The sequence below is a fragment of the Hyaena hyaena genome, unplaced genomic scaffold (assembly GCF_003009895.1).
Source record: "Hyaena hyaena isolate Hyena2069 unplaced genomic scaffold, ASM300989v1 scaffold_1887, whole genome shotgun sequence".
NCBI lineage: Eukaryota > Metazoa > Chordata > Mammalia > Carnivora > Hyaenidae > Hyaena > Hyaena hyaena.
In genome coordinates, this window is record NW_024082522.1 from 148,788 (window position 1) to 161,642 (window position 12,855).

The 12,855-nt window shown below is 36.4% G+C and overlaps 1 protein-coding gene across 1 annotated transcript in view; it reads left to right on the plus strand.

Moving 5' to 3' along the window:
* The window catches only part of LOC120226887 (F-BAR and double SH3 domains protein 2-like), a gene marked incomplete at both ends in the record, with an annotated part of 82,561 nt that extends 69,714 nt beyond the window's left edge, over positions 1–12,847 (plus strand). Inside the window, 2 exons of the mRNA XM_039225058.1 lie at positions 11,807–11,929; positions 12,796–12,847. Coding sequence (XP_039080989.1) covers positions 11,807–11,929; positions 12,796–12,847 — 175 coding nt within the window. The remainder of the gene's footprint in view (positions 1–11,806; positions 11,930–12,795) is intronic.
* Positions 12,848–12,855: the final 8 nt, after the last annotated feature.

Sequence of the window (12,855 nt, forward strand, 5' to 3'; positions counted from 1 at the left end):
CCTGGGTGGCTTAGTCGGTTAAGCGTCCGACTTTCGCTTAGGTCATGATCTCGCGGTTCGTGGGTTCGAGCCCCGCGTCGGGCTCTGTGCTGACTGCCAGCTCAGAGCCTGGAGCCTGTTTCAGTCTGTTACACCCTCTCTCTCTGACCCTCCCCTGCTCACGCTGTCTCTCTCTCTCTCTCTCCTAGAAATAAATAAAACATTAAAATAAACAAACAAACAAACAAACATTAAAAAAATTTTTAAAAGGGGGGATGCCTGGATGGCTCAGTTGGTTAAGTGTCCGACTTTGGCTCAGGTCATGATCTCATGGTTCATGAGTTTGACCCCTACATCAGGCTCTGTGCTGACAACTAGGAGCCTGGAGCCTGCTTCAGACTCTGTTTCCCTCTCTCTGCCCCTCCCCCGCTTATACTCTGTCTCTCTCTCTTCTTCAAAAATAAATAAACATTAAAAAAATTTTTTTAAAGGCAAGTATTTGTAATCTAAAGTCTGCTTTGAAGTGCAACTCAAAAAAAGTGCAAGTCAAAGATATTTTTTCTTAATGTTTATTTTATTATTGAGACAGAGAGAAACAGAGCATGCGTGGGGGAGGGGCAGAGATAGAGGGAGACACAGAATCCAAAGCAGGCTTCAAGCTCCGAGCTGTCAGCACAGAGCCTGACACAGGGCTGGAACTCATAAACTGCAAGATATGACCTGAGCCAAAGTTGGACACTTAACCGACTGAACCACCCAGGCCCCCAGTGATCAAAATGATGAATTAGTCTTAAGCAAGCTTTGATAAATACTGATTTTAGTAGTTAAGAACTAAGCTGTTCTCTTAATAAGAAATGTGGCAAATGTTATCCATCAGGACTTTGAAATACATTCAGGCATCATTTCCTCCAGAAAATCTTCCTTAAACTTCCATATTTGTTGAGGTCACTCTCTTCTGGCACCTTGTATAATTAAAATTACCTATTACATGTTCATTCCTAACACTTGGCCAGATTCTTCATGGTTCAAATATACCACATATAAACAGCCTCAACCCTTAGGGCACCTGAGTGTCTCAGTCAGTTAAGCATCTGACTCTTGATTTCAGCTCAAGTCATGATCTGACAGTTCATGAGTTCAAGCCCCCGCGTCAGGCTCTGCACTGACAGTGTGGAGCCTGCTTGGGATTCTCTCTCTCTCTGTATACCTTCCCCTGTTTTCAAAATAAATAAATAAACTTAAAAAAAAAAAGAAACTTTAAACAGATTCAACCCTTAGCATAGTTTTCGGCACAGAATAGGTTATCAGTAAATTTTTATAGAATTCAACTGTTGAATAATCACTTTGTTATTATGCTTGTCACAGGTTCCTTTTTGTCATAGTATCCCATATTGCATAGAAAATTTAAGCACAAAGAAATGTAGCTGTCATATTTGAGTATACCATACATGTAAGATTGTATGTTCACTACATGTTCACTACAACCATCAGTTGTAGTTTGGAGGAGGCCAATGGGAACATCTAAGGCCATCATACTGTTTCCTTTCCATTAATGATCCTATATATCAAAAAAATGTATAGCAACTCTTTCCCCAAATTTCAAGGTAAGGAACTTTCATTTTGCCTGCATTAGGGATATTGCCTCCTAAACTAAAACTAAAGCTTTCTATTCTCCATGCTAAATATTTTCGGGCATATCAGTACTTTCATGTCAAAGTACACATAAAAGATGCCATTTAAATAACACAGCCAAAAGATGAATATGGGAGAATTCTAGATCTAATTTGGAATGTGAAAAATTCTTAATGTTTGCAGCAGTCATATTTACTATCTGATATTTATAATTTTCTGGTTTATACACCTAGAGAGCTGAACCTCTATTATATTTTCTTCTAGAAGACTTACAGTTTTCTCCATCAGGACTTTTGGCCCTCCAGCTCTTCTTGCCTATAGCTTAAAAACTTTTGCTTATAGTTTTTATATAAGTATAAAACAAAAAAATACCATTTAAATGCAAACAAATCTATAAATCAATAAAATTCAAATTGACAAAATAATTAAATATGATGACTGATAAAAATTAGTGGAACCTAAATTGCTACTTGAGATACAAATTATGATACTGTCAAGCTGTTTTGAATTCTCTGTACCTGTTCTACCATATGCCTATAATGACTTTTTCCCCTCATCACCCTTTCTGCTTTGTTAGTAAAGCATTCACTGATATCATTTTATCTCCGCATCTTGCAACTATGTCATTTACATTTTAAGTTCAAGATCATTTCAAATACAAGATCTCTTTTCATTAACCTAGGACCATTGGGTTAAAACTACTTGACACATTCAGGCAGAGAAGGACAAATATCATATGTTTGCACGTATAGGAGGATTAGGAGGAACTTGAAGGAGGAACAAGGGGGAGAAGAAGGGCGGAAATGGTGGGGGAAAGGGAGAGAGGCAAACCATGAGAGACTCTTGAATGCTGACAAAAACTGAGGACTGATGGATGTGGGGGGGAGGGAGGGATGGGCATGAAGGAGGGCACTTTGGGGATGAGCACTGAGTGTTATGTAGAAACTAATTTGACAATAAACTATTTGTAAAAAATAAAAAAATAAAAAGATATTAAGGACAAAAAAAATAAAAAAATAAAAATAAAAATTATTTATTTAAATGAAAACAAAAAAATTTAAATTGCTACAAAGAATTTATGAACTGCAAAAATTATATGATTATATTCTTAGCTTCCACCTTAAGGAAAACTACCCTGATTAGTTTTGTCTATGCTATGTATATGTGAGGAACAAAAGGGATTTGGGGCTACTGGAATTGGGACACAGGCAAGAGATTTCCTAAAGCTCTGTACTCAAGCCAGTAGATTTTGGCTTGAATCTTTTGACATACATTGCTTTAAGATTGCCTGGGCATGTCACTTACCTTTATCACATTTTACTTGAGTGCTGATTCTGATGGATTTGTTAGAAATGAAGATTAATGGTTAGCAGTAGAGCGAGACAGAAAATGATGGCTCACAGACTAAAATCAGTATATATTAAAAAATGGTCAAGGGGCGCCCGGGTGGCTTAGTCGGTTAAGCGTCCGACTTCGCTCAGGTCATGATCTCGCGGTTCGTGGGTTCGAGCCCCGCGTCGGGCTCTGTGCTGACTGCCAGCTCAGAGCCTGGAGCCTGTTCCAGAGTCTGTGACTCCCTCTCTCTCTGACCCTCCCCTGCTCACGCTGTCTCTCTCTCTGTCCTAGAAATAAGTAAAACATTAAAAAAAATTTTAAAAAATGGTCAAAACGATGCATATTAAAAATTCCCAATCAAGTATTTGTGAAGTCTCTAAAGCTTCTTGCAAAATTCTAGATTCCTTGGAACACTGAGGTAAAAACATGGTCATTAAATAAACAGCGGCAACAATAAATCTTGGGGAAAGAGAAATCTGATTTCCTAAAGTACATTACATTATGTAAAAACATTTTTTTAATGTTTGTTTTTGAGAAAGAAAGAGACAGAGAACAAGCAGGGGAAGGGCAGAGAGAGAGACACAGAATCTGAAGCAAGCTCCAGGCTCTGAGCAGTCAGCACAGAGCCCAATGCAGAGCTTGAACTTACAAGTGGTAAGATCATGACCTGAGCCAAAGTCGGACGCTCAACCCGCAGAGCCACTCAGGTGCCCCCACATTACACTATTTTAAATGAACAGTTCTTAAAGGATTATGAGATACACAAAGAAACAAGAGTGTATAGCCCTTCCAGAGGACTAGAAGGAGTCAATAGAAATTGACCCTAAAGAAGCACATACATTGGGCTTACTAAACAAAGATTTTAAATTACTTATTTTTAACAAAGAGCTAAAGGAAACCATAAAGCCAAATGACTAAAGGAAAGTATGAGAATAATGTCCCACCAAAGAGAGAATATCAACAAAGAGAAATTATAAAAAAGGAACTAAATAGAAATCCTGGTGTAGGAAAGTACAACAACTAAAATAGGAATGCACTAGAAGGGTTCAGCAGCAAAGTTGAACTGGCAGAAAAAAGAATCCATGAATTTAAGGTCAGACAATTGAGATTATCCAGTCTGAGAAAGGAATAGTATATATTTAAAGTCTTATTTAAAATATAACATGGGGCACCTGAGTGGCTCCCATTGGTTGAGTGTCCAACTTGATTTCAGCTCAAGTCGTGATCATAGAGTTGTTAGATCAAGCCCTGCATTGGGATCCACCCTGAGCATGGAGCCTGCTTGAGTTCCTCTCTCTCTCTCCCGCTGCCCCCTCCCCCACTTACATGCTTTCTCTCTCTAGAATAAAATATAAACAAATAAATAAAACACATAAAGCAATAAATATAAAATATTGATGGGCTTATAATGTGTTAAAGATATATTTGTATGACAGTAGTAGCACAGAGGATGGAGAGAGTAGAGCTGTGTAGGACCAAAGTTGGTGTACTGTTGGAATTAAGTTTGCATTAATCTAAACCGGTTTGCTTTAAATTAAGATGTTAATTATAATCTCCAGGCAACCACTGTGAAAACAGTTTCAAAAAAACATAATAAAAGAAACATCAAATTATAATAGTACACTTGAAATTGCCTATTTTACAGATCTCATGAGGAGATACTATTATTTATCTCTTTGTTTTATAAATGGGGAAACTGAGGCCTGGAAACGTTATACTGCTTAAGTACATAATAGAATCAAAATTCAAAACCAAGTCTGTCACCAAAAAACCCTCACTATGTGTCCTATAAGGGAAATAGATGAAAATCTTGGATAAAACATAGAAATGGTAAAGCTTTATTATTTTAATAATCATCCTTTACAAATATTATACTCTTTTGACTCCATCAGATCAGGAGTTTAAAGAAGGAAGATTCAGTACTTGCCTAGAGTAATATTTTTCATAAGCAGTGGAGCTGGATTTGAATGCAAGTGTATATGGTTCAAAGCTTTCCGTTGGACCATACTGTTTTAGGGTAGTAACCTAAATATTGAGATGGTTTCAGCACACTCAGCCAATTAAGCACGCTAGTAAATAACTCAAGAGGACAACATGGAGGGGTGTACCCTTGATCTCAGCTCATGTGATGATCTCACAGTTCATCATTTCAAGCCCTACATCAGGCCCTGCACTGATGGTGCAGAGCCTGCTTGAGATTCCTCTCTTCTTTTCTCTGCCCCTTCCTGACTTGTATGCGCTCTCACACTTGTATGCGCTCTTTCTCTCTCTCAAAATAAATAAACTTAAAAAAAAAAAGACAACATAACTTTATAGAAAGCAGTATTGAATTTTCCTTTCCTGGTGTTTTGTAATTCACAGAGGGGAGCCTTCTTATTTGTTTCCTCTTTCACAGAACCTGAAGTAACTCAGTGCTTTTAAAAAAAACAACCACAAATATAAAGTTGGGTGATGTATTTCAGATGTTGCTTTATATCAATTGACATATTCAGCCATGTCTTAAAATATTTACAGTGATACAGATGCAACTCAGTACTTACTTTTATCTCTTTTTAAAAAAACTTTATTAAAGCAGAGTTGACACACATTACATTATTTTCAGGTGTACAACATGGTAATTGGACAACTCTAAATGTTATGTCATGCTCACCACAAGAGTAGCTACTATATGTCACTGTTATAACACTGTTACAGTGCCATTGACTATATATTCCCTTTGCTGTACCTTTCATTCCCATGACTTCTTTAATCTCAATTTGTGAAAATCTACTTTCTCTGCATAAGTATAGCTGGGGTCTTCTCAGAAAGAAACAAATGCAGGCAGGCAATCATTGTACTCTTCCATCAGCATAGGAGGACTGTAGAATTTTATTATTTAACTTTAAGGGAGTTCATACTTATCATCTTGATATTTATATCCTTGACTTTTACCCAAAGACTATTTTAGAATGCCCATTGCTCTTAGAAGAGTTTGCCTTCCTAGGCTGCATTAAGGAAACTAAAGAGATTTCAACATAACTATATGACTAAAGAATCTATGCCCTTCCTGGATCCAAATAAGGAGGCCACTGTTTAAAGTTCTCACTGTAGAGGACATTGCATCAAATGCTTAGAAAAATGTCACATTTTCTTTCTCCTGACTCCTTATTCAGTATAATTTTCCTCTTCCAACATGTTCTAGAGAATTTATACTTTCCTGAAAATAAATGTTCAGTGGAACATTCTAGTATTTAAATTTCTGAATTTGTCTCTAAGATAACCCAGTTTTCTTTTTTTTCTTTTCTTTCTGTTTCTTTCTTTTTCTTATTTTTCTCTTTTTCTTTTTTCTTTTTCTTTCTTTCTTTACTGTTTTGAGTATTTACTATTACATTACAGATTTACTGATTTTAGAGATCAAGTTGGCCAAATGAGTAAAGAGGGCAGATGTAATAATACATAATGGAGTGTGTGGTCTGTGAGTAAGAGAAAAGAACATGGCTGCTTAAAGACATTCAAATTCAGTTTTTCAAATTGAAAAACTGCTAGACTTATTAAAACATGTGGCTGATCAAAGGCCTGTAGTTTCTTAATTTAGGTATTACAGACTTCTTCCCCTAACAGTTTGTATCAAGTAATATTTAAAGTTTAACTGTTTAAAATACATATTTGGATGAGTTACCCACCAAATTTTTGCATAGTGGAGACCACCAAGGAGCTCATACTGCCAAGTTAATTCATATTTGTATAAACCTTGAAAGAATGCTTCTGCCATTTCTGAGCACATACGTGAATTCTAGTTTACATCAATTACAAAATTTGTGGCTCTTCACACAGATCTCTATATTAATTGAAGTTTGTGCACAATTGCTCATTTGAAAATGAACAAACAAGTGTACTTAGAACATTCTTGTGCCTTGCTCATTAAACGCTACACAGGGCAGACACTTGGGTAGTTCAGGCAGTTAAGCGTCCAGCTTCAGCTCATGGCTCGTGAGTTCAAGCCCCACATCGGGCTCTCTGCTATCAGCACAGAGCCCACTTCAGATCCTCTACTCCCCTCTCTTTCTGCCTCCCTGTCTCTCTCTCAATAAATAAGTAAACTTAAAAAACAACAACAACAACACTACACAGAGTTCAGATCCATCTTCACTGTGCATGTCCTTGTCACATATTATAGTTGAGACACATTTTCCTTTTATTGAAAGATTTGAGTAGTTCTTACCTTACTAATTTTCTAAGAAATACATGTAGCTTTTGGAATGTATGTGTGATTCACCTTTGCAATAAAAATTGTCTATCTCAGACTTTTAAATCTGTTTAATTGAAGAGAACCAGAAATAGAAAGCAAGCTATTGAATTATTATTACTTGCAATTAAATTACATAGATGAATCTAAGTTTTTCTTATAATACAACCAAAAGAAACAATTCAAATAAGCTAAATGATAAGCTAGTTATCATTCATAACCTTTTAGTGAGGAGTCTCTTAATTGCAAATAACAAAGACCCAACTCAGAGTAGCTTGAGCAGAGTAGGAATTTGTTGGCTCAGGTAACCAATCGCAGAAAGGACAAGGGTGTACTTATTCAGGAACTACCCAGTCTGAAGACATTCCCTGTCCCTCCCTTCTGCTTCCCCTTTCCTACCTCCACTCTGGCAAATTTCTCATCACTGCTTTTCCTTGTGAGTTGGTGTAAAACTCTTCTACTGAAGACAGACTTTCTCTCTTTGGTAGGAAGATTAGCCATTTGCTATAGCCATTTGGCTATTTTTGACTCAGCTTCCATCCCAGGGATCACCTACTCTAGGTCAAATGTCATTAGTAAATGTTAGCTGTCTGTGTCAGTTATATTTATTACTATTTGAACGAAAAGAGAGGGAAGAACATTCCAAGCCAAGAAAATAACTTAACTGGAAACATAAAAGTGAATGGCATTCTCTAAAATGGCTCAGTCTGGTTGGGATGTAGAGTACAATGGAGATGATAATGATGAGAGATAGTGCCAATGAGAAGCAGTTTGGGACTAGATGGTAAAGGAACATAGATACCAGCTAAAGAATTTTGACTTTTCAGAATATACAGTGGAAGGCATTGAGAAAAATCATGGCATCACTTTTTTCCCTAATCTCATATTCAGGCTTTCTTTTTATTTTTTTAATGGAAAATTCTCAACATACCCTGCAATAGAAAGAGTAGTATAATGGCCCCCATGTATTCATTGCCTAGCTTTAACGGTTATCAATATGTGGCCAATCCATTGAAGATTTTTGAAGAAGGCAAGAAAGGAGATTAACATTGTGTCACTTCCTTTACTTCAGTTAATCTTCACAATGTGCCTGTGGAGTATGTTGTATTCTCACTTTCCCCAGTTACAAATGAGTAAACCATCAAAATGATGACGTAAGTAACAGTGCTTGGATTCTAACCCACATCCAACTTACTTCAGAACTCAAGTTCTTTCCCGTACTGCATAATGCTGCCTCTAATTATGATGTAGGACATTAGTCTGTTAAAAATAGCTGCTGTTCTTCTGTACTGCTCTACTGGGGCTGTTGACCCTATTCAGGATGGTAGACTTCTCTGCCTCTAGCATTCTGCTTCTACAGGGTCACCAGGATCTGAGTCTGTGTAAGTGTTCAACCTAATCAGTTGAAATGACCATTTAATCCAGTGATTCTCAAAGTATGGTCCCCAGACAAACAGCAAGTTGTTAGAAAATGTCAATTCTCAACTCCCCACCACCACCCCAAGCCTACTGAATCAGAAATTCAGAGGCTGGGAGCTCATGATGCCTATACTGCTATTTGCTGTGTGTAAATAAAATCCTCCAGTTGTTTCCTACAAACATGAGATTAAGACCATCTACCAAGAACATTTCTTTTTTTTTTCTTTTTTACAAATAGTTTATTGTCAAATTAGTTTCCACATAACACCCAGTGCTCATCCCCACTAGTGCCCTCCTCCATGCCCATCCCCCCTCCCCCCACATCCATCAGTCCTCAATTTTTGTCAGCATTCAAGAGTCTCTCATGGTTTGCCTCTCTCCCTTTCCCCCACCATTTCCCCCCTTCTTCTCCCCTTGTTCCTCAGTTAAGTTCCTCCTGATCCTCCTATACGTGCAAACATACGATATTTGTCCTTTTCTGCCTGACATATTTTGCTCAGCATAACACCCTCAAGGTCCATCCATGTTGCTACACATGGCCAGATTTCATTGTTTCTCATTGCCATATAGTATTCCATGGTATAGATAAACCACATCTTCTGGATCCATTCGTCCGTTGATGGACACTTAGGCTCTTTCCATGTTTTAGCTATTGTGGAGAGTGCTGCTATGAACATTGGGGTACATGTGCTCCTATGCCTCAGCATTTCTGTATCCCTTGGGTAAATTCCTAGCAGTGCTATTGCTGGGTCCTAGGGGAGTTCTATTGTTAGTTTCCTGAGGCACCTCCACACTGTTTTCCAGAGGGGCTGAACCAGTTTACATTCCCACCAACAGTGTAGGAGGGTGCCCGTTTCTCCACATCCTACCAAGAACATTTCTAAGGCAAAGCCGTATCAGAAGAATTTATGTGTTTCTTTTTTTAACAAGCTCATGAAAAGCATGTCTTAGGAATTCATATTCAGACAATACCAGCAGTCTCTCTGGGGATGTTACATGACTATGTGAAAAGGAATTTTAAGGCATTTGCACTGCCTATATTTAAAGTGCTTGTTGCTGCCATCTGGTGGAGTAAGCACTACAGAATGTGCAGCTTTATTACTTAGTGCTTCGGGGATAAGTGTGTATTTTTTAAAAATAAGTTTTATAGTAAAAGTTTAATGGAATAGCTAGACATAAGCTGTACAAAGAATTTTTTTACTATGAACCCTCCATTGAGGATTCTCAGATATGATACCAGAACACAAGTAACAAAAGGAAAATAGCTAAATTAGATTTCATCAAAATAAGAATTTTTTGTGCATCAAGAGACACTATCAAGAAAGTGAAAAGACAGCCCACAAAATAAGAGAATATATTTGGATTTCATACATCTGATAAGATACATGTGTCTGATTATATGAAGAACTCTTACAGTTCCACAACAAAAAGACAAACAGCCCAATTTAAAAACAAATGAAGGACTTGAATAGACATTTCTCCAAGGACAACATACAAATGGCCAATAAGCCCATGAAAAGATACTCAACATTATTAGTCATTAGAGAAATGTAAGTCAAAACCACAAGGAGATACTACTTGTATGCCTTGAATAATTAAAAAAACAAAAACAAAAACCAGAAAATAACAAACACTGATGAGGATGTAGAGAAATTGGAACCTTTAAACATTGCTAATGGGGATATAAGATGGTGCAGCTACTGTGGACAAGTTTGGCAGTTCCTCCGATAGTTAGACATAGAATTACCATAGGATCCAGCAATTTCACTACTAGGCATATACCCAGAGAATTGGAAACAATGTTCAAATAAAAACTTATGCATAAATGTTCATAGCAGCATTATCCATAAAAGCCAGAAAATGGAAACAATCCAAATGCCCATCAGTGAATGAATGGATACAAAATGTGGTATATCCATATTAGAGACTATTATTCAGCCATAAAAAGAAATAAGTATTATACACTGATGAACCTTGAAAATATTATGCTTTGTGATAGAGGCAGGCACAAAATGACATGTTATATGGTTCTGTTTATATGAAATGTCTAGAATAGGCAAACCTTTAGAGATAGAAAGATTAATCGTTGCCACGGTTGGGGGGGAGGCGGGAGACGGAGGAATGGGAGTCACCACTAGTGGATTTGGGATTTCTTTTGGGGGCAGTGCAAATATGCTGGAAGTAGATAGTACTGGTGATTATACAACATTGTGAATGTACTAAAAGCCACTGAATTGTATACTTTAAAATACATAAAGTGGTGGATTTTATGTTGTTTATGTTGAGAAATTTTACCTCAATTTCTAAGAAAACTTCCATTGATTGGCAGGATACCAGAACTTTTTTTTTATTTTTGTTATTATTATAGATATTTTTCCCATAGTTGTTGCTAATATGTATGCTGTTTGTTCTACTAAAATTATTTTGTACCTACTTTTGAAACTGTATAGTTACCACAGTTTTTGTTGGTGTGTGTGTATATATATATATATATACACACACACATATATATATATATATATGTGGCCTAATTATTTTAGGCTATATATCATAGCCTAATTATTTTTCAAATGTTTGGTGGTTTTCTTTTTTTTCTTTCAATTTCAGTGAATCCTACTCTAAATGCTTAAACAAAGAAGAGTGTTTAAACCTCTTTATAGACATTTCATTGGTGTTTCTTCTTCAAAACTGCATTTCTGAATCCCTTTTTTTAACCATTGCTATTTTGTTTTTTTTTCTGACTGCTCTATAGTAAGAATATATTAATTTATAATCCTTCCAACAATGGATGAGGGAAAAAATGGAGGAGATTTATGTTTTCACATCTACTCTGTTTCAGGCACTGTGCCAAGATCCTTTCACATCCACAGTTTTATTCAACTCCCACCCCTACTCTGTTATAAAATGACTACTGTGGTTGATGGCAGTTAATAAACAGATGAAAAAAGATCAGAACCCAACCACTTTGTCTCCAAGTTTGTCCTGTTTCCAGAGCTTTACCAGTATTGGATTTTATCTTTTTTAGTTCCTATTTATCAGAATCAGCATTTTCCCAAGCAATGGTTTACTGTTTATAAGTACGCTTATGTAACAATCTTTATCTTTTGTCCATTTATTATTAATGGATTTTTAACTAAATTTACTTTGTAAACAGTAGGTGTTCTTTATCAAAGCTTTGTCATAATTTTTTTGCTTTTGTTTATTACTCTCTTACAGGCTCTTGATGGAAATGTATACGATCACCTGAAGGATTATTTAATAGCCTTCAGCCGGACTGAGCTAGAGACGTGCCAAGCTGTGCAGAACACATTCCAGTTTTTATTAGAAACCTCCAGCAAGGTAAGTTACCTTTAGTGAAATATGTGATGTTCTCCATTTGAGAATCTAAAATTATTTTTGCTACAAACAAAATGAAGTCACTAATACTTCAGAAGAATGCTTTAAAGGGCAAATTTCCTGGAAACAGTGCGCATTCTAACAAAGTTGCATGGTGTTCTTGATGAGTTGGCACAAGGGGAAAAAGGAAGGTGATGGTACAAGCTGGTGCAGGACATCATCCTGCTGCCATATTACTTTTCAGATGAAATGATTTTAAGAATTCTACCCTCGGGGTATTTGTCTGACTCAGGCAGAAGAGCATGTGGCTCTTGATCTCAGAGTTGTAAGTTCAAGCCCCATGTTAGGTATAAAGAGTACTTAAAAATAAAATCTTTAAAAGAAAAAAAAGAATTTTACCTTCCACTCAAATAAATTTTGGATGCACTCAACGCATTCATATGTGAGGACAACAAGGTCATGTGTCAGTGTAAAGAATAAGAAAAGGGTACAGAAGGGAAGGTAGCGTCTTATTATTGATCAAGAAATGAAGACTTTATCTTGTTTTTTAAAAATTAATCTTACCTCCTATATGCTGTCATTTTTTGATAATAATCCTTTTATTTAAAAGTGTTAGGACCCAGCAACTTTGCACCATGTGCAGAAAAAATAAACAAAATTGCTTTTCTTCAGGATCCTGACATTAAAATTTTTTGCAGCAGAAAAACTGTCCTTTTGAAGATAATTTGTTCTTGTGATTAGTATTTTTTTTATTTGGATACATTAAATGCATAGTAAATATTTCCTGACCAAGTTCATGCATTTGTAAAACTATATTCATTTTGTAACTGCTATTTTTAAAGACCTAGTTCAATCCTCTTTTTTGGCAGGGGAAGCAGGAACTGGCTAATACCTTAAGAAAGTGTTTGGAAAGGAATCAGGGTTTCTTT